The following is a 27,410-nucleotide window of genomic DNA, read 5'->3' as shown; positions in this document are numbered from 1 at the left end:
ACTAAAAAGTAAATACTTAAAGGATTTGACAGGATGGATACAAAAAGCATGTTTCCCCTAGTTGGGACGTCTAGAATCAGAGGTCAGTCTCTCAGAATAAGACAACTGAAACGAGGAGGAATTCCTTCGCTCAGAGAAGGGGGAATTCTTCATCCAGAGGACAGTAGAAACTCAATCATTATTATTTGCTCTCAAGATTGACATTTCTAGATTTCTAGGTACTAACAACATCAAGAGATACAGTGATTGTGTGGGATATGATGCTGTGTTCATGATCATCTGTTATCAAAAATGGTGGAGCAGCCTCAAGGGGCTCAATTATCGACTGCTCCTATGTTCCCATGTTTTGGAGCAGACAATCTGGACAGATGCATCTCCAAATATCTTGATGGAGGGACTTTCTAGTGGATTGGGTAGAATTTAAACGAGATAGTCAGGTGGATGCATGGAAACCTGAATGTGTATAAACCTTAAAAATGTGTTGCTGGAAAAGCGCAGCAGGTCAGGCAGCATCAAAGGAACAGGAGAATTGACGTTTCGGGCATAAGCCCTTCTTTAGGAATGAGGAGGGTGTGCCAAGCAGGCTAAGATAAAAGGTAGGGAGGAGGGACTTGGGGGGAGGGGCGTTGGGAATACAATAGGTGGAAGGAAGTTAAGGTGAGGGTGATAGGCCGGAGAGGGGGTGGGAACGGAGAGGTCGGGAAGAAGATTGCAGGTCAAAAAGGCGGTGCTGAGTCTGAGGGTTGGGACTGAGAAAAGGTGGGGGGGGGGGGGGGGGGGAGGGGGAGGGGAAATGAGAAAAGCTGGAGAAATCTGCATTAATCCCTTGAGGTTGGAGGATTCCTAGGCGGAAGATGAGGCGCTCTTCCTCCAGGCATCGTGTTGCCATGGTCTGGTGATGGAGGCGGCCAAGGACCTGCATGTCCTTGGCGGAGTGGGAGAGGGAGTTAAAGTGTTCAGCCACGGGAAATTGTGGTCTTTGAACAACCCAGATAGCCTCCGTCTTCAAAGACTGCAATTTCCCCTCAGACGTGGTTGACGATGCTCTCCACCGCATCGCCTCCACTTCCCGCTCCTCTGCCCTTGAACCCCGCCCCGCCAATCGCCACCAGGACAGAACCCCACTGGTCCTCACCTACCATCCCACCAACCTCCAGATACATCGTATCATCCTTTGTCATTTCCGCCACCTACAAACAGACCCCACCACCAGGGATATATTTCCCACCCACCCCTATCAGTGTTCCAGAAAGACCACTCCCTCCGCGACTCCCTCGTCAGATCCACACCCCCCCACCAACCCAACCTCCACTCCCGGCACCTTCCCCTGCAACCGCAAGAAATGCAAAACTTGCGCCCACACCTCCCCCCTCACTTCCCTCCAAGGCCCCAAGGGATCCTTCCATATCCGTCACAAATTCACCTGCACCTCCACACACATCATTTACTGCATCCGCTGCACCTGATGTGGCCTCCTATACATTGGGGAGACAGGCCGCCTACTTGCGGAACATTTCAGAGAACACCTCTGAGACACCTGCACTAACCAACCCAACCGCCCCGTGGCTGAACACTTTAACTCCCCCTCCCACTCCACCAAGGACATTCAGGTCCTTGGCCTCCTCCATCACCAGACCATGGCAACACGAAGCCTGGAGATAGAGCGCCTCATCTTCCGCCTAGGAACCCTCAAACCACAAGGGACGAATGCAGATTTCTCCAGCTTTCTCATTTCCCCTCCCCCCCACCTTTTCTCATTCCCAACCCTCAGACTCAGCACCGCATTCTTGACCTGCAATCTTCTTCCCGACCTCTCCGCCCCCACCCCCTCTCCGGCCTATAACCCTCACCTTAACCTCCTTCCACCTATCGTATTCCCAACGCCCCTCCTCCCTACCTTTTATCTTAGCCTGCTTGGCACACCCTCCTCATTCCTGAAGAAGGGCTTATGCCCGAAACGTCGATTCTCCTGTTCCTTTGATGCTGCCTGACCTGCTGCGCTTTTCCAGCAACACATTTTTAAGCTCTGATGTCCCAGCATCTGCAGTCCTCACTTTCTCCTGAATGTGTATAAAGAAAGAGAACCAAAGCTGGAACAGAAAACACAAAATTAACAACTGAAAGTGGAAGATCGATGCTTTAAATGGACAAGAGAGCTTTTTAGTGATTAGTAGTATATTTCAATTCAAGGATTCTTAAAAGTCAGAATTCCTTTAATGTGGCCATGGGTGGATACTAAAATATATCAAAGCTGTTGTTGAAATGTGGTGCAATAAAGAACAGGAATGGCAATACAAAAATCTTTGTCGCAGAATTCGCAAAAGTGGTAAAATGCAAGATAAAAAACTGGCAAAATTCATCAAAATAATCATGGGTATGAGAAGAGATGATAAGCTAGAAGGAGCATGAAATAAGTCTGACTTGAACTGAGGAACAAAACAAAAAAGAGCAATCACTCTGCTGAGAATATAGAATAGATCTCTAAATAGATTGAGGTACCACAGAAAACATTTAAGCAAATTTCAGAGAAGTGTAGAAAAGAATGGTCGTAATAGCAGATGATCTCTATCTCACAGATTTGAATTGGGAGAAAATCTGCAGCAAAGTGGAGTGTCCCTCCCCAGTACTTGATAGTCAGGGGAAGTGCTTTTACACACAGCCAAACCAATTGAGATATCTCTGGTTAGCCATGTGAAGGAAAGAAAGTTGATTACCAATGCTAGCAATAGCTCCAGACTATAACACATGCAGAAGTGCACGTGACATCAGCAATTCAGGCTTCGAAAGATCCATAACACCATTACCAATGTGAACTTGGAAGAATTCTGTGTAAAAAGGTATTAAGGTGCAGATCTCAAAATACATTGGAGTGAACATTTTCAGCCAGTACACATCAAGCTCATTAGAAGAAAGGGCAGATCCAGATTTGTTGTGGGGGCAGATAGAAAAGAAAATCAATAGTAGAGTGCTTAGTAAAGGTGATCATAATTCAGTTAGATTTAAATAAAGTTATGGACGAGATAGAAATAGGCCAATAGTAAAAAAAACTAAATCGGGGACAGGCCAATTTTATTAAGCTGAAATATGAGGTGATGAACAGCTGGGAACAGCTACTTGAAGATAAGCCTGTTTCAGAATAATAGGGGATATTCAAACAGCACATAACAGCATCCCACAATGAAAAGGGGAAACAACCTTTCTGCATCTACCCTGCAGGTAAGACTCTCAACTTCAGATATGCCTGGATTTTAAAGAGTATTTAGAGTAGGGAGAGGCAGGAAAAGAAATTTTGTATCAGTTCCAAAACTTAGAAAGCATAAAGTGTCAGACTCAAATTAAAAAGAAATTACTAAAATGAAGAGTGGGGGTAAAAAATATTTGGTAAGTAAAATAAATGAAAGCATAAGGTTTTATTAATATAGAGGTAAAACATAACCAATACAAGAGTACAGCTAATTGGAGACCAAAGGTTAACTTTTATGGAAGAGGTGGGCATTGTTCGTGATAAATAGTTTGTTTCTATTTCTACAGAAGATGAGTAAACAGACATTTTAGTTCAGGATAATGAAATGAAATTGAATAAACCTTGCAGGTATATAAACCACCAGGACCAGATGAAATGTATCTTAAGTTATTAAGGAAAGCATGGAATTAAAAGAAGCTGATCATTATTTTACAGTCCTTTCTAGATATAGGCAAGGTGCCAGAGGACTGCTAACAAAATAAACAGTGAGAGGGGATTGCCAAACAGTCACAAACCACTCAGCCTAAACCCTGTGACAAAACATTGGAAAGAAAATTCTGAAACAGTAGAATACCCAAATAATTAAGGACAGTTAGCACGCATAATAGTTGCTAAAGGATGGGCACACCTAGCTAACTGGATTGGAGCTAACAAAAACAGATGATGATGGCAGTGCATTTAATATGGTATGGTATACATGGACCTTAGCAAGATTTCATCAATGTCCTGCATGGCTAACTAGTCTGAGAAGCACAAGTTCAAAGGATTCAAGAGCAAGTAATTGTTAATATTTAAATTGGCTCAGTGACAAGAGGTAGTGGAGAGTTATAGTCAACTAACGCTTTGCTTAACTGGAAGATCATTTCCAGTGGAATGCAATACAGTTTAGAATTGGGTTCCTTCTATTTTGGTAGGTGGATGTGCTTTGGACATAAATGTTGGGGGCAAGATGAACATATTTATTGATTACATGGAAATTGCCCACAAGAATGATGGTGAGCAATAAAAAGCAATAGACCACAGCAAATGAGCAATGTACCAATCGGATGGGTAGAACGGTGGCAAATGTATTTCAATCCAGAAAAGTGAAATTAATGCATTTAAGAGAATATTCAGAGGAAGGGAATAGATTTAAATATGGGACTTCTGAAGAGTGCGAATTATGAACTAGTGAATAGAGCAGACTGTAAGGAAAGTAAGTGATGATGGCAGTGAGGGAGTCAGCAGCAGAGGTCTAAGTTCAGACTGGAGGGGGAAACGATGTTGCTGCATGTGGTTTGAGAGGGCAACAGGAAGCTGAAGGAAATAAACAACCAATCATAGGCCAGCTAGCTTACTAGGTTATTGGGAAAATGCCCAATATTAATTTTTAATAGCAGGAAATTTCAAAATACATAATGTCAACAGTCAGCATGGCTTCACAAAGGGGAATTCATGCATGACAAATTTAGAAGAATGCTTTGAGATAGTAACAAGCAAGATAGAAAAAGTGGAAACAACTGAAGGGAATATATTGGAATTTTCAAAAGCATTTTTAAGTGTTGGGATAAGGGGGGCATTTTCAGGATGCGTCGAAAAGGGTGGAGCTAGAAAAGCACAGCAGGTCAGACAGCATCCGAGGAGGAGAGTCAACGTTTCGGGCATCAAGAATAGCAAAGTGCAAGTAACAGAGAACCACAGGGATTTGTGTTAAGGCCCCATTTACTTAAAACATGTGACTTTGATAAGGAAAGTGGAGTACACAAAAATAAATGGAAAAGCAAATGGTAAGGATGACTCAGTCTGCGGAGTTAAGCAAATGAGCAAAACTGAAAAATGTGTTGCTGGAAAAGCGCAGCAGGTCAGGCAGCATCCGAGGAGCAGGAGAATCGACGTTTCGGGGAAGAAGGGCTTATGCCCGAAATGTCGATGAATCTGGGTCGTGAATCTGAGATATTCTTTACTGCAAAGTGCTTTAAAAGCTGGATCATTAATAAGACAGGGTATGTGACTGAAATGACAGTAGGGGAACACTTTGGGTATAATGATCACAATCAATTCTATTTGTTTTAAAACAGTGATGGAGAAGAATAAGCCTTCAATAAAAATTAAAGATTTTAACGAGTAAGGCAATTTAATGGCATGAGACAAGCACATTCAAAAGTTGACTGGAGTAGACTGTTTGATGGCTGATAAGGGGGAGTCTTTCAAAAGTATGGTAACGAGAGTTCAGAGTTATTATGTTCCTGTTAGAGTGAAAGGTAAGGCTAGTTGGATTAGAGAACAATGGACGAATAAAGTATTGAAATTCTAGTCAAGAATAAAAGATTAGATATAGACAGCGATATTCAAATGAGTTTCTTAGAACAGTAGAAAGAGTGTAGGGGAATTCTTAAGAGAGAGATCAGGAAGGCAAAGAGAGGATATGATGTAGCCTTTGCAAAAGAAGGTTAAGGATAATCCAATAAGATTCAGTAAGTACATTAACAGCGAGCGAGCAGAGAGGGAGTTGGCCCTCAAAGATCAAAGAGGTCACCTTTGTGTTGAACCTCAGAAGATGGGAGAGATAGTAAATGAATATTTCACATGTGTTTTTACTGCGGAGAAAGAAATGGAGGCTAGAAACAGTTCACATTACAGAAGTGGCAAAAGCTAGAGTTTTAGAAAATTTAAAAGTGGATAAATCTCAAGGACCGAATCTAGAGTATCCCAGATATTGTAGGAAATTAAGGAAGAAATTACAGAGCCCTTGCAGAAATATTTGTATTATCTATAACTGAGGGTGAGGTGTTGGAGAACTAGAGAGTGGCTAATGTTGTGCTTTTAAGCATGAAAGGAGAAGCCTGGGAACTATGGACCTGTGAGCTTGACATCGGTGTTGGGTAGGTATTGGTGGCAATTCTGAAAGATAGGATTTATGCGCATTTGGAGAGGCAAGGAATGATTACGGACAGTCAACATGGTTTTGAGAGAGGGAAATTACATCACACAAACTTAACTGAATTTTTTTTAAGTAACCAAGATAATGGATGAGGGCAGAGAAATAGGCATTATTTACTTGGACTTTAGTAAAGCATTTGACAAGGTTCTGTATGGTAGACTAATTAGTAAAGTTAGATCACATGGGATTCAGGGTGAGGTTGCCAACTGGATACAAAATTGGCTTAATGGCAGGAAACAGGGTGGCGGTGAAGGCCTGTGATCAGCCGTATTCTACAGGGAACAGTGCTGGGTCCACTTTTGTTTGTCATTCATATAAATGATTTAGATGAGAATATAGAAAGCATGGTTAGTAAGTCTGAAGATGATATCAAAATTGGTGGTATAATCGTCAATGAAGGTAGTTATTTAAGATTACAAAGACATCTTGATCAGTTAGGTCAATGAGCTGAAAAGTAGCAGATAGAGTTTAATTTGGACAAATACAAGGTACTGCATTTTGGTAAACCAAACAAGGACAGGACTTATACAATTAAAAGTAGAGCCTTGGGAACGCTGTAGAACAGACAGACCTACAGGTTCAGGTCCATAATTCTTTGAAGTTTCCATCACATATAGATAGGGCAGTTAAGAACTGGAGTAGCACACCTGCCTTCCTCACTCAGATCTTGGGGTATAGGAGTTAGGATGTTATGTTGAGGTTGTACAGGACATTGGTGAGGTCTCCTCTGGAGTACTGTGTCCAGTTCTGGTCACCCTGTTCTAGGAAGAATATTAAGTTGGAGAGAGTTCAGAACATATTTACTGGGATGTTACTGGGATTGGGAGAGTCTGAGTTATAAGGAGAGCTGGGACTTTTTTCACTGGTGCTTAGGAAGTTGAGGGGTGACCTCAACAGGTTTATAAAATCATGAAAGGTATAGATAAAGTGAATGGTAGGTGTCTTTTCCCTTGGCTGAGAGATTTCAAGACTAGGGTCATGTTTTTAAGGCGAGAGGAAAAAGATTTTAAAAATACATAAGGAGCATCTTTTTACACAGAGTGGTTTGTAAGTGGAATGAATTTCCAGAGAAATTGGTGGATGTGGCAGTTATAAATTTTTAAAAGCATTTGGATAAAGTAAATGAGTAAGGAATGTTTGGAGGGATATGGGCCAAGCACAGGCAGGTGGGACTGTTTAGTTTGGGATTATGATGAGCATGGACTGGTTGGGGTGAAGGGTCTGTTTCTATGACTAACAGATTTGGACAAAATTTTTAATGAGTAAGAGAATCAAGGGTTTTCGAAAAAAGGCAGGAAGATGAAGTTTGGATCATCAGATCAATCATGGGCACACTGAATGTCAAAGGAGACTTGATGAGCTGAATAGCCTATTTCTGCTACTAGGTCCTGCTGTCTAATACATGAGGGGAGGAGGCCACCTCCAGATGGGCATGTGTGGAAAGGAGGCTGCTGCTAAGCAGGCACCAGCAGAGCTGACCGCCATAAGTCTGGCTTGGGCAGAGGAGGCTGCAAGATGGCCGAGAGACAAGTGAGCTACAAAGATGAGAAGAGGATACTGCAATGGGTAGAGAATACTTTTTAAACCCACGAACAAAGGAATGCTGTGCTGTCTGGGTTCCAAGAGAAAAAATTAATCACTAAAATCATGAATTCCTTGCAAATAAAAATGGAATCTCCAGTTTAGGTTGCATATTTTCAAGTACACTTAGGAAAAAAAAGGCAAAGATCCCTTGTGATTGTTGGTGGTTAAATTCAAATCAATGTATGATAAAAAGTCTGTCTGGTTTAAAATGTTCCATCTTTGTGCAAAAGAAATGTGACTTAATTAGCTGTGACCTTACTGGTTTATACAAGGTATGATTACTTTGATGGTTTTTTTCCTGTGTTTAACCATATATCAACTATTTGACTAAAAGTCCTTGTTGCTAAGTTATATCTGCTGTTTTGTACCAATTTAAAAACTGTAGTATCTAGGAGATTAATGCTTTCATTCTGTGCTGCAGCTTTAAGAGACAATTGATTTATTGGGAATAATATGAATTCCTTCTAATTCTGTTCCTGTGCAACTCCAAATCCCCTTTAAGTCAGCACAAATACAGAAGGTATCATTACTATATGACTACATCACCTAACAAATGAGTTTGCAACAATGATAAAGGGAGTCCCTAAAAGATCAAAATCTGAAATCCCAAGAGGAGCCCTCAAAAATAAAAACATTGACCACTTTGTTTTTAATGACAATATTGGCCAGAATCACAATAGTTGCAAAACAGGACACCATCTTCAACGAGTCTCCGAATGAAGCACTGGTGGTGTAGCCCACTTTCTATTTATATGTTTGAGTTTCCTAGGGTTGGTGATATCAGTTCCTGGGGTGACATCATTTCCTATGGTGATGTTGCTTTTTCCAGTTCTTTTTCTCAGGGGATGGTAAATGGGATCCAAGTCAATATGTTTGTTGATAGAGTTCTGGTTGGAATGCCATGCTTCTAGGAATTCTCGTGTGTGTCTCTATTTGGTTTGTCCTAGGATGGATATGTTGTCCCAGTGGTGTCCTTCTTTATCCGTATGTAAGGATACTAGTGAGAGTGGGTCATGTCTTATTGTGGCTAGTTGATGTTCACGTATCCTGGTGGCTAGTTTTCTGCCTGTTTGTCCAATGTAGTGTTTGTTGCAAGGTATTTTGTAAATGACATTAGCTTTGCTTGTTGTCTGTGTAGGGTCTTTCAAGTTCATTAACTGCTGTTTTAGTGTGTTGGTGGGTTTGTGGGCTACCATGATGCCAAGAAGTCTGAGTAGTCGAGGAGTCTTTTCTGAGATGTCTTTGATGTAGGGGAGAGTGGCTAGGATTTCTAGACATGTTGTGTCTGCTTGTACGTACCTTCCAGCTCAGAGAACAAACCTACATCCAGAACCTCAGCCTGAGCTACAAATCTTCTCAAAGCTCGCTAACAGGAAGCCATTTAGGCAATCATATCTGGTGCCACTCCCTGGTTTTCTCCTCATAGCATCTTCATGTTATAAGTCTGCCAACTGAGTGGAGGGATTTGTTCTCAGATGTTTCGTCACCATACTAGGTAACATCATCAGTAAGTCTCTGATGAAGCGTTGGTGTTCTGTCCTGCTTGCTATTTGTGTGTCTTGGTCTGTTGTGGTGGGTGATATCACTTCCAGTTCTGAGGGGTTGGTAAATGGGATTCAAACCTATGTTTGTTAATGGAGTTCTGGTATGAATGCCAGGCCTCCAGGAATTCCCATGCATGTCTTTGTTTAGTCTGTCCCAGGAAGGATGTATTGTCCCAGTTGAACTGGTGTCCCTCTTTGTCTGAGTGTATGGATACCAGTGATAGTTGGTCATGTTTTTAGTGGCTAGCCACCAGGATACATGAGTACCAACTGGCCACCAAAAGACATGACCAATTATCACTGGCATCCATACACTCAGACAAAGAGGGACACCAGTTCAACTGGGACAATACATCCATCCTGGGACAGGCTAAACAAAAACATGCATGGGAATTCCAAGAGGCCTGACATTCAAACCGGGACTCCATTTACCAACATCTCAGAAAAAGAACCGGAAGTGATATCACCCACCACAACAGACCAAGACACATAAATAACAAGTGGAACAGAACACCAACGCTTCATTAGTGTCTCACTGATGATATTACAAAGTATGGTGACAAACTGTCCGAGAACAAATCCCCCATTCAGCAAGCAAACTTACAACCTAAACCACAACCTAAGCTACACATCTCAAAACAAAAACACAAAGCATCTTAATGTTTCCTTTTCAGAAAAGAATTCAATTCCTTCAAATGCCTTACTTGAACATGCCTACTCAGTATTCTCTGGAAATGATTTTAAGATTCCAACCACTTGCTGCACGAGATTGTAAAAGCAGAAATGAAGTAAGCAATTACAATGAAACATATCCATTTGTTCTCAATCCTTCCTCAAATAGGAATAGTTTTCCCTATCCATTTTGTCTAAATACCTTACTTTTTTGAATAGTCAGAGTTTTAAAGTATGGAAAAAAGGACGTTCAGTACATATGTCTATGCTGCTTAGCAAGCAAGAATCTGCTCCATTTTCTAACACTTGGCCCATGCCCTGAATTCTATGGCATTTCAGATATTCACCTAAACATTTCACAAGTGTTCCCACCTATGCCATCCTTTCTGGCAATGAATTCCAAATAATGCTCATCTTCTAGGTGAATTTTTTTCTTCCTCAAAAGCCCCCTCAACATTCTGGCCCTCACATTAAATCTATGCACCTGGATACTGATCCTTCAGAAAAAGGAAGGCTTCTTCCCATCAGTGTCTCTCGTAATTTTCAACACTTCAATCTCAGCCTTATCTGTTCCAAGGAAAACAAGCACAGTCTATCTACTCTCTCTTCATAGTTGTGACACTACAGCCAAGGTAACATCCTGGTTTACCTGCTCTGCACCCTCACAACATGTTTTATATACATCTTTAATCTCCTCTGAACATTCTGCACCATGGAAAACAGCCCAAACGTCTGCCATCTTACGTAATTGAAGTTCATCACCCCAGAATCATTGCTGTTAAGGCTGCAATTATGATCATTACCACTGGATGGAGCAATGAACATGCACACACAGGGATGGAACTGCACTGCAACGAGAATACCCAGCAACAGCTACTGATCACAAACATGGGAATATATTGGTCCTTTCACCCAGGGACTCCAGCAAGATAAATGTGTATGTAATGACAAAATGCATAACCTGGGATCAGATAAATGATACTATTTTATAAGTCGAACTGCAGAACTGCCACATTCTACATAAAAGGTAACCTAGGTAGCACCATTCCTTTACATGATCCAATTTGTACTATGTTCTTATTATAGAAACTGGAGAAATAGAAATACAGTGCCATATGTTTAAAAAATCTAAAATAAAGGTATGGTAGTTTGCACTTGTACCAATGTCAACAGCAGCATACGTGCACATTAACACCAATGCTTATTACAACCAGCTGACATCAACAGCCCCATCTGCATGTGTCAGTGGTCACTTCAGCAGTCAAAGTAACAGCTCCACTTTGTGACTCTTTTCTGCATTCTAATGACTTCACATCTTTCCTGAAGTGCGATGCTAGGAGCTGGACACAACATGCTGATTAAGGTCAAACCAGTATTTTATACATTGTCAGCCTTATCACATCTTTATGACCCTTTTAATGAAGTGCAGAATGCTGAAGCATTTTCAATGCACTCTGATACATTATCAAACGACCCAGGTTTCTCTATTTCCGTATGCCCTTTAGAATTGTACTCTGTACTTTACATCCACATTCCTCTGACCAAAATGCATCACTTAACACTTCTGTGCATTAAACTTTACCTGCCACTGGGTTCACACATTTCACCAGTCAATGTCCTTTTAAAGTTTTAATAATACTTCTTACTGTTCATAATCCTTCCAACTGTCATATCTGCAAATTTTGAAATTATGCTATGTACACCAGTTATCTAGATCATTAAACGTATAGGAAGAACAAGGGCCACTAGTATTCCTGATGAAGGGCTTATGCCTGAAACGTCGACTCTCCTGCTCCTCAGATGCTGCCGACCTGCTGTGCTTTTCCAACACCACACTTTTTGACACTGTTGCCAGTCATTCAGCCAATTTTGTATCCGTGACACTACTGTTTATTTCAGGACCATAAAGATATAGAATGTTGACCATTTGGCTCACTGAGTCTGATCTGTCATTCATGGCTGATACGAGAATCCTCAATTCTACTTTTCTGTCTTTTCCTTAATCCTCGCTTCCCTTCCTGACTAAAATCTCAGTTTTGACACTACTGAAATATTCTATCTTGACAGCTCTACTTAGTAAAGAATTCCACAGATTCACAAATCTCAAGAAATTCCTCTTCACTTTTATCTCAATTGGGTGATTCTTTACACGGGTTATGCTCTCTGGGTTTAGATTCTCCCTCAAAAAGGAGAAAACAACCTCAGTATCTATCTTATCAAGCAAACAAAGAATCTTATATATTTCAGTAAGGTCTTTCATCCTTCTAAACTCAAATGAGTATAAGCGCACATAGAAGAAAGTGAGGACTGCAGATGCTGGAGATCAGAATCGAAAAGTAAGGCGCTGGAAAAGTACAGCAGGTCAGGCAGTATCTGAGGAGCAGGAGAGTCAACGTTTCATGCATTAGGAATGATGAGGGGCTTATGCTCAAAACATCAACTCTCCTGCTCCTCGGATGCTGCCTAAGCCCAACATAGTTGGCACAGTGGCTAGCACTGCTGCCTCACAACACCAAGGTCCCAGGTTCGATTCTAGCCTCAGGCAACTGTCAGTGTGGAGTGTGCACATTCTCCCATGTCTGCGTGGGTTTCCTCCCATAGTCACAAAGATGTGCAGGCCAGGTGAATTGGCTGTGCTAAATTGCCCAATGTTAGGTGCATTAGTCAGAGGGAAATAGGTCTGGGTAGGTTACTGTTTGGAGGGTCGGTGTGGACTGCTTGGGCCAAAGTAGGGAATCTAATCTAATAATTGAACTCTCAAAAAATCTCTTCATTACAATCTAGTAACCTACTTGAGGTGATAACTGTGGTCACAAACCTGTTTCGCACCACTTCATCAAACACAAAATAAAAGATTTTTTAGCTCTGAAGCAAACAGCCCAGTTCATCCAGTACTTTCTACGTGGAATAAAGGTGCTAAAAAAGGAAACGTAATTGGGCTGTATGAAGCTATGGAGGTAAAAACAATGACTGCAGATGCTGGAAACCAGATTCTGGATTAGTGGTGCTAAAGGAATAAAGTGGATCAGGAATAAAGGATGAAGGGCTTTTGCCCGAAACGTCGAATTCGCTGCTCCTTGGATGCTGCGCTCTTCCAGCACCGCTAATCCAGAAGCTATGGAGGGTCCACCCATTTGAGTTACGAGAAATATCAATAACCAGGAAGCAGAGATTTAAAGTAATTGAAAGGAAGACTGAAGGAGTGTGGTGCAGGGCCATGATCACGTTGGTAAAGACAGAAAGCCTGGTCACATTTGAAAGCACTTCTGAAATCAATAACCTAGAGTCGGGGACCAAGCTTTGGAAAATGAGACTGAGGCTGCGTTATGTTTGCGCCTATTGAAAAAGTAATAATGAGCCTAATGACTTCCTCTGTGATAAGTTTTTTTTCCCGTTTATATTCGCATTCTCCGGCAGCGAAAGGCAGAGAGCGGGACTGACCCACTCTGAAGGACAGCGGCTTCCCTCCATGCGGTCGCTCTCGCTCCTTCTGACAGGTCAGGACTCTCTGCAGCAGCAGCCGGGCCAAACACTTCTTGTGTTTGTGAGACGACTCCACCAGGGTGATCGCCTCCGCCAGGCAGGCTCTCTGCCCGCCCAGCAATCCGTCCAGCAGCCGGTCAAGCAGCTGCCTCTCCCAGTCGGTGAGGGTTTCGGCCAACAGCAGCTGCTCTCCCGCCAACACGGCTCCGCTGCTCCGGCGCCTGCACTGCGCTCGAGCTGGCTGCCAGCGCGCGGCCTCCGGCTGCTCCCCGGCAGTGCCCATCCGGGACACCGGGTTCAAGCACGCGGAGCCAGCACGCGCCGAACTCAAACTCCTGGGCGCCGCGAGGCTCCAACGGCTCTTGCACAGCAGCCGCGCCGCCGTCAACGTCAACATCCTTCACAGGAAGGCGGAGACCACCGAGTTCCCGGCTTACATCTCCTCCAGCACGCCTTTGGTTTCCATTTCTTCCCTTACACTTTTGGGTGCGGTGAAACAACGAGGCCTACGTATCTTAACCCGACTGAACTTTTAACCCCTATTCGGTCACTACATTGGAAAACAATGAAACACCACAGGTCGTTGAAGGGAAGGTAACCCAGTGTGACCTGTCCGTGAGCGGTTCCGGGGCACGTATTCCACTTCCCTTTACGCGTGCGCATTGGCCAATACTTTTTATCCCGGGATCGAATTTTAATGGCAGCTTAGATTAATTCAGGCAGAAATTGTTGAAAGAGGGTTGGGAGTGGTGTAAGAGGAGGAGTGCCGTGATTGCTGAGGGAGGTGGAAGGTGAACGGCAATGGTGGTTGCAGTGATTGTGTTTCCAATAATCGATACAATAGGTAGAAAATACGTCATGATTTGGAGATGCCGGTTAAAAATCACACAACACCAGGTTATAGTCCAACAGGTTTAATTGGAAGCACACCAGCTTTCGGAGCGTCGCTCCTTCATCAGGGCTCAATCCTAACAGAATTTATAGCAAAAATTTAGTGTGATGTAACTGAAATTATACATGGAAAAATTGATTCTGTTAAGCCTTTCATCTGTTAGAATACAGTGATAGTTTCACTTCTTTCATGTGTAAATCACAAAACCTTTTTTTAAAAAATTGCATTCTCGGGTTAGCTGTTAACAATGGTGATAGCTAGACAATATGTTGAACGTGTTGGTCCCGTGTGTTCTGTCTCTACCATGATGTTTAGATTGATTCTAAGACAATTGTCAGTTATTCTGAATCTGAAGTCAATTAAGTATCCAGTGTAGAAAATAAATTGATCAGGACAATTCTAAGTCTCCAAGGAAAGTGTGAAATGTGACTGGGTAAAGGAAGGGAAATAAACAAGTTCGAAATTGATTCTGAATCAATATGACCCCTTCCTTCTAAGAGACTAGAACTAGGAGACTCTCTGAAAAGTGAGCAGTGTCTTAAAAGTCTCCACATGCACTAAATTTGTCTTGCAACTGTTAATATTTGATTTTTTTTTTGTTTTTTAAGAAACATAGAAAAGAAACTAGACTATTTTGTTCTCCCCACTTTAAGCAATATTGTGATATTGTTCAAGTACAGGAGCATATTCGGGTGGCTTTGCAATAAGTAGCCTTAAAAACAGCTATTTGGTGAGACATTGATACGTTCTAGTGCTCTTACCACGAGCTCTGGTACTTCCAAGTCAACATTTTCACTTAAAGGATGCAGGAAATTGAAGGAAGCTTAAAAACTTCTATAGAAGTTGAATTGGGTTTTCCAAAAGTGTTGTTCAATCACCTGTTGGTTATTTCCACATCGTTCCACTAAAGACAATTCTATTCTGAACTGGTCTGCAAGTAGGTTTGCCCAGTCTTTGTTCTCAAGATTCTACAAATCTCCATGAGGTAATATGCAAACACATTTTACATTGTATGCTTTTGTTTTACAAGTGGAGAATTAATTAAATTTAATTTAAAGCCATAAATACAGATTAAAATTGCTGACACCGAGTTTTAAGGAATTAACAAACATTTCAATTTTCTAAACAATTTGCACATCCAAAGCCATTCTCTATCCAAATTTACCATTAATCACCAAACAGCAAGGATGGCTGCTGCTTAAAATTGCACGTGCCAAAATCATACATTTTGCTTTATTTTCCAGAGGATGCTGTCAGGTTCAATCTTTTATAACATAAGGTCCAGTAGTGCAGATTAGGAGTCTTTTATGTGAGACATGATTTAATTGGATTTGTGCAGCAAGGTTAATATTAATTTCAAAAATATTATAACCTCATTAATTTGGAAACTCTTGTGGTCTTGATTTTATTTTTAATCAAAATTTTGATTCTAGATACTCATCCTGCATTGGCCTAATATCATGCCTTTCCAAAATATTTTCTGCGTGCGTCAGATGGAGCCATAGCATGGATTGGTGTGTAACCTGTATTATTTTGTCTTCATGTCAACAGGCATTGACAGTGAAGCAGAAATTGGATGAACCTCGTTTCACTTGAGAACTACATCTGATTGTACAGTGTACAACAGAGGGCTACAGTGTTTGAGGTCATGTTATTGGATTACATTAACTTTGTCAACAAGATCTCAGTAGAATTTACTATTTTGTTCAATTTTGCAACCATAAATACAGACAAACTGGCAGAAACATATCAAAGCCAAGCATACAACTGTGCGATTATAACTGTGTTTAGCAATCACTTGATAACATACAAATCTTAAAACTCAGACTTAAAAATTTTAGCCCAAAGGCCAAATCAATCTTCAATAAACCTAAGGAACTGTATGTTAAAGAAAATGGCTGGCCACATAAATGCAAATTCCTTCACCTGCACCCAACTAAAGTTTGCGAATTTTGCTACATTCACATGTATCTTGATGCTAGACCATCAGAGATTTTTGATAACTCATTCATTATGGATTTTGGATTCAGAAAGTCAAAAGTTTTACAGCTAATCTGTACACAGATTCTACAAAATAAATGACCAGATAACTAGTTTTCATTGTTTGTTGAGGGATAAATATTGGCCAGGATCAGAATATCCTTTCTCCTCTTCAAGATTTCATCTGAAGGTTAGCACTTCTAACAGTGTTAGTATAGAACTAGATTAGGATTATGTCATTTTAACTGCTAAGAGGCAGTTTCTGTTTTGATACCAATGTTGAGATGAAAAGGAGGATTCAAAATACGGCATTGAAATAAAAGCTTATACAGTTAATTGTGAACCATAAACAAAATTCTAATGCATATATTTGATGTGAACTTCCATGTCCACAGTGGCTAGGCCTTCTACTGCCAGTGGAAGTTGGAAGGCTGCAATCTCACAATATTCGTATTTCACAGCCAATATGAATGTCTACGTTTGGTGTCTGAGAATTATAAAAAGGGGAAACGGAAGATAAAAGCGCATGCAAAAACAGGACATTTTTAAAATTTTTCTTTCCCAAAGTATGGGAGATCAATTCATATCACTAATATTGATTACCTCAAAGCCAAAATGTTACATGAAGAAATGGCTTTGGATAATTTATAGAATTTGTATTGAAATATTTCATGCAATTTGATCACAGCACTACATAGTACTCAAGAATATGCCATGTTTTCTGTTGAATAAAAAGGTTTATTTTGTACACCAATTCTGTAAAATATTTATTTTGTTTTCTCCCTCAAGTCTACAGATTTCTTGTGATTGTAAATTACAGACTGGTCCATTATGGAATAGAGGAAGAAAAAACAGAACATCATAAGTAGATAAGCCATCATATATCATGTTTGAGGATGCTGAATGATATCTAACTGAAGTAATTTTGCATTACAATAGTGTTAAAAATTAAAATCTTTTCAATGATGTGGAAATTTTAGTGAACTGCATGATCCAACTGACAACTTCTCATCCCCGTATAGGATGCGGAAAAGCTGTAAAAGAAAAAAGAAAAACTTTTCTAAAAATGAGAATGCTACAGACTGGTTTCCAACCATCTCTTTTCCACCTGCCTGTTGTTTTCATTTGTTTGCAGGAAGTTTGTATTTCACGAAGACTAAACCACTTGATATTTACAGCGACAACAAATGTTGAATGGTACAATATATACAGGTTTGTATTTTTGTATGCCATGATCAAATTTTACCAACATATTGTAACGAACTAACTTTGCTGGCAGCAGTGAAATTTGTACTAATTCCATCCCCAATTTTTACAAAAATCTCAGCTTTCCCTCCCCTCTTGCCTGTAATTTCTCCTATGTCTAGTTAAGAGTATTTTGAACAGGCCTGGGAACAGGGTGGTAAATCTTCAACCTTAGATTAGGAAATTCTAAGGTTTTTATCCTCACACCAAAAGTAAACAGAAAACAAGATCCAAATGGATCAAATGAGTTATAAATCAGGGTTAGTTGAATAAAATATTTTTTAAGTCTCTAAAGGTAGAATTTTTAGGGATATAGACTTTGCAGTGGTGCAATTCACAATCAGGTTCCCAAATGTCAAAGGAAATCATGCCAGAACAGATTGTTGTTTTTGAAAGACTTACAATCTTTGGAATAAATGTTTCTCCAATTCCACAGCACAACAGCAAAGTCTTGTGTAAAAGTGCATATACAACAGTAGAAAAGAAATTAGCACTGTTAAAAACAAATAAAAATATAAAACAAGCTGATTTAACCACTAGGGAAGTTAAAATTTGTAATGTGTTGCAAGATTCCAGCCAACTGATCTAATCAAGCTGGAAGTAAATGCACAAGAATCTAGTTCTACCAACCTACGAACATCCAACCTGTTGGTAGCCACTAATCAGTTGCTCAGAGGATTTATAGAAATCATTTCAAAACAATTCCTTAAACAGACAAACTAGTACAAGGTAACAGAGCCAGAAGATCTGGTGCAGCAAATACTTTCGGTAAATTTTGCTTGCAAAGTGTTTTTTAAAATATTGAATTAACTATTTCAGAACTGATGTATGGCTACAAGTAAGAGGACAGTAGCTTCTTACAAAGTACATTTTAAATGCAATAGTTAAAAAATACTGAGTTCACCAAATGCACAGTGGAGAACACGTTGCCCCTTAACCTACTTCCTTCTAATGTCAGATTGAAAGTCCTTACCTAATTGAAAATGAGGACAAAAGTAATATTTTAAACCTCAACATACATGTAAAACTATACACACCTTAGAAATCCATCAAGAATGGAGCTGTAACTTGACACTATTACAAAAAAAAAGTCAGCACTGACATTAAGACAGAGCTGCACACAGGGCTCATTTTGTCCACTTCCACACTTTTTAAAAACTACAGATGTCAAGTGACCTAATGTGTAGAGGGTTTGTAAGTCATCATTTGTGCAAAATATATTCAACTTCAGCATAACAACTGTGCAGCAATTGTGCTCTCTTGGAAAAACAACTTCACTCCTATATTTTGACCACAAACTAGTACTTAAAACACAGCATTTGCAACATTCAAATCTATGCTTGGTCACCTTTCATCTCTGTATTCTAAAACCATAATTACATAAATTCTTCAGAGTAGGTAGAAATGGAATACCAGTGTAAACTGAACACTTTCACAAGAACAGCAGTATACTAAAAAAACTGATCATCTTTCTCCAACAATTGGTCACAAAGAATCAAGTGTTTTCCAATTCCCAATCAAGACGGTCCAGAGTGTTTCCATTCTGTATATCCTTCAAGTGAGATTACAAATTCTTGGAAAACTCAACACTCAAGGATCTATGAGCACTATGAAGCAGCATTAGAGCATTGTTATGACACAGAGGAGATAGGGTTATGTGGGGAACCCATCTGGGTGAGAACTTTATCCAGCCACTGCAGAGGACCATGTAGATGTATTTCTATCCAGCAAGGGGTACTTGTTACATCCTGTCGATGATATTCAGCTCCCCAACCCTGAAAATGTAAAAAAGCAAATTGTTACTTTTTTTATAAAATAAAAATAATGCAGAAAGTCCATTTTCACCAAAACAGCAAGTAACAAGTTATTGAGATTATATACAAAGCAAAATTTCCCACCTAAATGCACTAATAATTAGCTTGCCTAACTTCAAATGACTTAAATGCTATTGCTATACTTCATGCATCAGTCATTTTTATGATCAGCACAAATTCTGAAAATATTTAGATTGAACACTTGTAGATTTACAATGTCCCATTTAATAATCCAAATTGGTATAACATGGAACAGGAGGTAAATTCCAAAAAAGATTTCTCTGGTCCACATTTAATCAAGTTTTCTTTAATTTATTGTAAAAATTGTTGTGATCTATGTTTAGCTTTGCCAGACTATCCATATGTCCTTTGACACAGAAGTTATCTATGGTCAAAACAAAGAAAACATCTCCAATGAAAACAAGGCCGATGCAAGGGCAGTGAAAATCACCTACAATAAACAGCTGGAGATATGGATGAAACGTTACCTTGAGTTGTGTTGTTACTGGAGATGGACTATATACTATTGTTATGGAAGAATTGCATATCAATCTACAATAGAGAAGCTGAGCAAAACTATTATCAATTAGTGCATCCCTGCTGAGGGGCTCCAAGATCTTGTTCGAGTTAATTCAATACCGTTGAATAAAACTACGTCCTGAACTCAAACAAGGATAGAGGCGCTCCTACAGCATCTGTGTCAACTTCTTTGTCACTGCTGGAGGGAGATGCCTCAGGAAGTGAGAGATGCAAAAATTGTCAAGCCATCAGAACCAATATGTTGCCGCAGAAAATGTAATCGCTATCAAGTAATCTTCTTGCTGAGATAATAATAGCATTTGTGCATGTTACAACCTTTTGTATTTAGAAGTGTCTCTTACTTTGGGACACACCCACAAATGTTAAAGTCAAAAATCATGGATAATTTTGTCCACTTACATATTTGTAACTCTAAGTTACCTAATGGTGTTTGTAAATCGTTATTTGCATAAAATATGTTCAATGTATGTCATATCAGGGAGGCAGCAACATAGTAGTGTAGTTAAGGTAGTGATGTTTCAGCAATTTCACTGTGCTCATAACCCAGAACATTAACATATTCATCTGAACAAATAATGTCCTTCAGGGAAAGAAATCTGCCACCCTCACCCGGTTCTAGCCTCATGAGGCGACAGAGCTCCAGCAATGTGGTTAACTCTCAACTGCCTTCAAGTGGTCAAACAAGCCATAGGCATGATGTGGAGGAGTCATTGGCAATTAGGGATGGCATTAAATGGTGGAATGGCCAGTGACATTCACATTACAGGAACAAATACAGAAGGTCTTGGATAAACATATCTACCCCACCCTGAATGCCAGTGTGGTTTCAGAACGAGAAGACCTTAATCAAAATCATTTTCTCAGTCAAATAAGCTGCAAGCGAAATATGGCGACTGAAGAAGAACACCATTGTCATGAGTTGTAAAGGTGCTTCGACTGTTCATTTTACTTTGGGGCTCGTCAAAAGGATTGTGAAAATTGGGTTTCATTTGAAATACTGGATCTTTTCAGTCTGAAAGGCTCTCAAAACTACTTACTAAAAGTCAGATGTTTAAACTAAGTAAACAGAAAAGGTTTGTAAACCATGGAATTGCTAGGGTTTAGTGGAATTTCCATGTCAGAGAAGCATATGAATTATGAGCAAAAGCAAGCTATTCAGCCCTTTAAACTTGCTCCACCATTCATCAAGATCATGGCTGTTATGTCTATGTTCTAAATTTACCATTCATGACTGCCATCACTAACCTTTCATTTCCTTGGGGCAGGAGAATCGATGTTTCGGGCATAAGCCCTTCTTCAGGAATCCTGAAGGGCTTATGCCCAAAACCTCGATTCTCCTGCTCCTCGGATGCTGCCTGGCCTGCTGTGTTTTTCCAGCACATTTTTCAACTCTGTTCTCCAGCATCTGCAGTCCTCACTTTCTCCTTTTATTTCCTTGCCTAACAAGAATCTACCTCGACCTTAAAAATTTTCAAGGACTGTTGCTCACTCCAGCATTCAATCTAGTAAATCTCCCCTGAACCACCTCCAATATGTGCACATCCTTTCTTAAATAAGGAAACCGAAACTGAACATAACATCTGAATTTATTGTTGTTAAAATGTGTGGCTATTTTGATATTGGAATTTATTTGGGTTGTAGCCCTAAACTGAGCCTTTGCCACCCTTCTGGGAAACCTCTTAAGGATCTCCTGTCAGAACTGAAAACAGAAACAGGTGTATTCCACTAGAGGACTTACTTTTGACATCTTCTGAATGTATTATTTTTGAAAAGATCCGAGTGGTAACTGCATGTGACTAATGACAACCATTTGTATGTGTAGTAACGTCAAACTAAAAGTCACCTTGCACATTTTTTCTTTTATTCTGAGAATCAACAAATATTTGCCTAATGTCATTTCTCTCCCCAAAGTTAATCTCAGATTTTTTTATTTTTATAAAGTCAGAGATCTACAGCACAGAAAAAGGCCCTACGGCCCATCACATCCATGTTGGTCAAAAACAACTTCCTAGCTATTCTAAACAAATGTTCATTAACTGATCTATGTTGAGTTGTTTAGAAGAATAAATACTTTTATATTCATACATCAACCAGCCCTGATTAGTCTTACATATCTGTTGAACCAGTTTCAAAATAAATCAAAAAATTGAGAGAAGATTTGTAGCTCGGGTGTTCGTTGTTATGGTTCTGTTTGCCGAGCTGGGAATTTGTGTTGCAGACGTTTCGTCCCCTGTCTAGGTGACATCCTCAGTGCTTGGGAGCCTCCTGTGAAGCGCTTCTGTGATGTTTCCTCTGGCATTTATAGTGGTTTGTCTCTGTCGCTTCCGGTTGTCAGTTCCAGCTGTCCGCTGCAGCGGCCGGTATATTGGGTCCAGGTCGATGTGTTTGTTGATTGAATCTGTGGATGAGTGCCATGCCTCTAGGAATTCCCTGACTGTCCTATAATAGTAGTGTTGTCCCAGTCGAACTCAGGTTGCTTGCCATCTGAATGTATGGCTACTAAGGATAGCTGGTCGTGTCATTTCGTGGCTAGTTGGTGTTCATGGATATGGATCGTTACCTGTCTTTCTGTTTGCCCTATGCAGTGTTTTGTGCAGTCCTTGCATGGGATTTTATATACTCTGCTGGTTTTGTTCATGCTGGGTATCGGGTCCTTTGTCCTGGTGAATTGTTGTCTGAGAGTGGCTGTTGGTTTGTGTGCTGTTATAAGTCCCAGTGGTCGTAGTAGTCTAGCTGTCAGTTCAGAAATGTTCTTGATGTATGGTAACGTGGCTAGTCCTTGGGTTGTGGCATGTCCTCATTCCATTGTCTTTCCCTTAGGCATCTGTTGATGAAATTGCGGAGGTATCCATTTTTGGCGGATACATTGTAGAGGTGTTCTTCTTCCTCTTTTTGCAGTTCTGATGTGCTGCAGTGTGTTGTGGCCCTTTTGAACAGTGTCTTGATGCAACTTCTTGTGTGTGTATTGGGGTGGTTGCTTTCGTACTTTAGGACTTGATCTGTGTGCGTGGCTTTCCTGTATACCTTTGTGGTGAATTCTCCGTTCGGTGTTCTCTGTACCATCACGTCTAGGAATGGGAGTTGGTTGTCCTTTTCTTCCTCTCTAGTGAATCAGATTCTTGTGAGTGTGGCGTTGATGATCCGGTGTGTGTTTTCTATTTGTCTTTTTAATGATTACAAAGGTGTCATCTAGATATCTGACCCAGAGTTTGGGTTGAATGTGCAGTAAGACTGTTTGTTCTAATCTTCACTAGAGAGGAAGAAAAGGACAACCAACTCCCATTCCTAGACGTGATGGTACAGAGAACACCGAATGGAGAATTCACCACAAAGACTACTCCGACCACTAGGACTGATAACAGCACACAAACCAACAGCCACTCTCAGACAACTCACCTGGACAAAGGACCCGATACCCAGCATGAGCAAAACCAACGTAGTATACAAAATCCCATGCAAGGACTGCACAAAACACTACATAGGACAAACAGGAAGACAGCTAACGATCCGTATCCATGAACACCAACTAGCCACGAAACAACACGACCAGCTATCCTTAGTAGCCACACACACGGATGACAAGCAACATGAGTTCGACTGGGACAACACTACTATTATAGGACAAGCCAAACAGAGAGCAGTCAGGGAATTCCTAGAGGCATGGCACTCATCCACTGATTCAATCAACAAACACATCGACCTGGACCCAATATACCGGCCACTGCAGCGGACAGCTGGAACTGACAACCGGAAGCGGCAGAGACAAACCACTGGAAACCAGAGGAAACACCACAGAAGCACTTCACAGGAGGCTCCCAAGCACTGAGGATGTCACCTAGACAGGGGACGAAACATCTGCAACACAAATTCCCGGCTTGGCGAACAGAACCACAACATAAATCAAAAGATTTGCTGTTTATTAATGACGCCTGATTGATCGATCTTATTCAGAACCCACTATAGATAAAGTGTATAGCTGGTCTGTTTGGTAACTGGGAAAAACATTTGAATATATGTTGTGACTAGTGAACTATTGAGACTAGAAATAGTGCATTCCTTAGTTTTAACAGATCATCGATCTCATCTAAGCATTTGACCATAGAAGCAGAGGCAGCCTATTTATTTTAAAGAAAACTGGCTGCCTGCCAAGCTGCTCAGTGTGATCTACTCTCCATGAAAGCATGATGGGCAAGGTCAATTACGGCAGGGCAACATTGGAATCGTTAGAGCTGCACAATGGAGTCAAATATTGCCATCAGTGACATATTTTCTTTTTCCTTGTCATATGCCTTCAGGTCGTCTACTGCAGGTACCACTTACAATACAGAATTGACAGGAAGGTAATCAGCCTTCCCGATCAAGATCCAAGACAAATGTTTGCCAAGTCCCCAGTAAAGAGTTGCTCAGGTCAATAACCTGCACTAGCATTCTACACTGAAGAATATCAGCAGCAAATCTGTAAAATTGTTGCCACGTCACTATCGATCATCATTGACAATGAGGCAATGAGGTTACGGATAGCTTTACACAGTCAGGCTCCACAGCTATCAGTGATCCATCATTTAATGCTGAAATCTGCACTTTACTCTGTTTTTATGTCCAAGCTGAGTGACGGTGTGTGAAACAGCAGCACACTAAACACCAAGTCAACAAAGCCCAGCAACACAGGACAAACCCAAGCAAAAAAGGGTGAACACGTTCCAAAATGTATTGTCCAAGACATGTCCTCAACATTTCTTGACATGATAAAATCACGAAGAGATTCTGAGGTGAGCCAATTCCATCAACATACATTATCAAAAGCTACAGACCGAGAGGAAGATCAAGTGATAAATTACCATTATCACATTCTTTGAACCTCATTTAGAATTTAACAGCATTTAGCTTTCGACATTTGTGTAGCATCTAGAATCCCTAAAAAACTGGAGCAAATGGTAATAATGGAGAAAAATCTCCACTGGTTGGAATCATACCAAGTACGAAAATTAGATGGCTGCCCTTGTTGGTGCCCAACCATCTCAGTCCCAGGTCAATGCTGCAGGAGGTCCTAGATAAACCATCTTCAGCTGCCCCTAAGTTTAAAAGTGGGAATGTTCAATGATTGTTGCAAGGTTTGTAGCTCAGGTTGAGGTTTAGGGTGTAGGTTTGCTCGCTGAGCTGTAGGTTTGATATCCAAACGTTTCATTACCTGGCTAGGTAACATCATCAGTGGCGACCTCAAGTAAAGCGAAGCTGTTGTCTCCTGCTTTCTATTTATGTTTGTCCTGGATGGGGTTCCTGGGGTTTGTGGTGATGTCATTTCCTGTTCGTTTTCTGAGGGGTTGATAGATGGCATCTAGATCTATGTGTTTGTTTATGGCGTTGTGGTTGGAGTGCCAGGCCTCTAGGAATTCTTTGGCAGGTCTTTGCTTAGCCTGTCCCAGGATAGATGTGTTTTCCCAGTCGAAATGGTGGGTTTTTTTTCATCCGTGTGTAGGGCTACGAGGGAGAGAGGGTCGTGTCTTTTTGTGATGAGCTGGTGTTCACGTATCCTGGTGGCTAACTTTCTTCTTGTTTGTCCTACGTAGTGTTTGTGGCAGTCCTTGAATCGAATTTTGTAGATGACGTTGGTTTTGTCCATGGGTTGTACTGGGTCTTTTTAAGTTTGTTAGTTTTTGTTTGGGAGTGTTGGTGGGTTTGTGTGCTACTAGGATTCCGAGGGGTCTTAGTAGTCTGGCTCTCATTTCTGAAACTTCTTTGATGTACGGTAAGGTGGTTAGGGTTTCTGGCTGTGTTTGGTCTGCTTGTCGTGGTTTGTTCTTGAGGAATCTGCGCACTGTACTTTTTGAGTATCCGTATTCAAGAAGAACGGATACTCAAAAAAATACAGTCCACAGATTCCTCCAGAACAAACCACGACAAGCAGACCAAACACAGCCAGAAACCCTAACCACCTTACCATACATCAAAGAAGTTTAAGAAATGACAGCCAGACTACTAAGACCCCTCGGAATCCTAGTAGCACACAAACCCACCAACACTCTCAAACAAAAACTAACAAACTTAAAAAGACCCAGTACAACCCATGGACAAAACCAACATCATCTACAAAATTCGATTCAAAGACTGCCACAAATACTACGTAGGACAAACAGGAAGAAAGTTGGCCACCAGAATACGTGAACACCTGCTCGCCACAAAAAGACACGACCCCCTCTCCCTTGTAGCCCTACACATGGATGGAAAAAACCACCATTTTGACTAGGACAGGCTAAGCAAAGATATGCCAGAGAATTCCTAGAGGCCTGGCACTCCAACCACAAACGCCATAAACAAACACATAGATCTAGATGCCATCTATCAACCCCTCAGAAAACGAACAGGAAATGACATCACCACAAACCCCAGGAACCCCATCCAGGACAAACATATAAATAGAAAGCAGGAGACAACAGCTTCGCTTCACTTGGAGGTCGCCACTGATGATGTTACCTAGCCAGGTAATGAAACGTCTGGATATCAAACCTACAGCTCAGCGAGCAAACCTAAATTCTAAATGTTCAATGATTACACAGGTTTTAGTACCACTCATAACACTTCAGATACTGAAGCAGGTTATGCACAGCATGAGTCCGAGGACTCAGGCTTAGACATGTAACATGCTCATCACACAAGCCCTACCTAATAACCACCTTCAACAAGCAAATCTAACTATCACTCCTCTGATCCCTAGTTGGCTCCAACTGCCTTGAAAGAGCAAGCACTTGTTAATAAATAACACAAGCCTGAAATAAATATCTTGGGATTTAAATGTCCAGGTTCTTTCTGGTTTTGATGAAATTTTCATTTTCAAATCCACAAGCATAAGTGGGCAAGTCCATTTATTTTTTCAATTTGCACTGCTAAATATATTTTACACTAGGAAACTCTACCAAACATTATTTCCAATTAACAGAGTTAAGCACTTTCATTACCATAACACTGGCTAAAGGAAATGCATCCCTGAAGTTGGCATGGTGATTAGATGAGCTTATGGCAGAATAGAGGATACATCCCTCTTTTAGCAACCCACTGAATTCAATTACAGGAGGGTTATAGTAGAACTGTATGGAATATTAGTTGGGCTAGAGCGAAAGTACTGTGCCCAGTTCTCATCACATTACAAAAAGTATGCCATCGTACTAGACAGGGACTTCAATTACTGTTGCCTGCACTGGAGAAAAGATTGGATAAGCTGGTCTTTGGATGAGATAAGATTCGGGGAGTAGATAATAGAGGTGCATAAAGCTATGACGTCCTAGCTGGAATATAAATTTTTCTTAGCATTTCAGTCAATATGAGGGGACACAGTTTCAAGTTATTTAGTAGAAAGACAAGAGTTGAAATCTTTCCATCTAGAGGTAGTGAGGATTTGTAACTTGTTGCCTGAAAGACTGGAGAGAGTAGAAACTCTCATTGCATTTAGAAGTTGCTTGAAGTGCCAAATTGTCAGGATTACAGACCAAGAGCTGGA

The 27,410-nt window shown here is 40.7% G+C and overlaps 2 protein-coding genes and 1 long non-coding RNA gene across 6 annotated transcripts in view; 1 reads left to right on the top strand and 2 right to left on the bottom strand.

Annotated features, from left to right (window-relative positions):
- Positions 1-14,052, bottom strand: part of mmaa (metabolism of cobalamin associated A) — a 54,379-nt gene extending 40,327 nt beyond the window's left edge. Inside the window, exon 1 of the mRNA XM_043699209.2 lies at positions 13,406-14,052. Coding sequence (XP_043555144.2) covers positions 13,406-13,844 — 439 coding nt within the window. The 5' untranslated portion in view covers positions 13,845-14,052. The remainder of the gene's footprint in view (positions 1-13,405) is intronic.
- Positions 14,053-14,072: 20 nt separating this feature from the next.
- On the top strand, positions 14,073-17,564 carry LOC148152064 (uncharacterized). Of its 2 annotated transcripts, none has more exons than XR_015751766.1 (2): positions 14,073-14,291; positions 15,891-17,564. It is a non-coding gene; the product is annotated as an uncharacterized LOC148152064 (long non-coding RNA). The 2 variants fall into 2 exon arrangements; XR_015751767.1 differs by lacking the exon at positions 14,073-14,291 and adding an exon at positions 14,310-15,324.
- The window catches only part of smad1 (SMAD family member 1), a 114,135-nt gene continuing 103,761 nt past the window's right edge, over positions 17,037-27,410 (bottom strand). For 2 of the 3 annotated variants that reach the window (XM_043699166.2, XM_043699176.2), the window contains exon 7: positions 17,037-19,339. In XM_043699166.2, coding sequence (XP_043555101.1) covers positions 19,196-19,339 — 144 coding nt within the window. In that variant the 3' untranslated portion in view covers positions 17,037-19,195. The remainder of the gene's footprint in view (positions 19,340-27,410) is intronic. The other variant, XM_043699195.2, reaches the window with a different exon arrangement.

The sequence above is a fragment of the Chiloscyllium plagiosum genome, unplaced genomic scaffold (genome assembly GCF_037043375.1).
Source record: "Chiloscyllium plagiosum isolate Xiang-an unplaced genomic scaffold, Cpla_swu_hap1 HiC_scaffold_1, whole genome shotgun sequence".
NCBI classification, from domain to species: domain Eukaryota; kingdom Metazoa; phylum Chordata; class Chondrichthyes; order Orectolobiformes; family Hemiscylliidae; genus Chiloscyllium; species Chiloscyllium plagiosum.
This window is presented reverse-complemented; position numbering and strand designations above follow the sequence as displayed.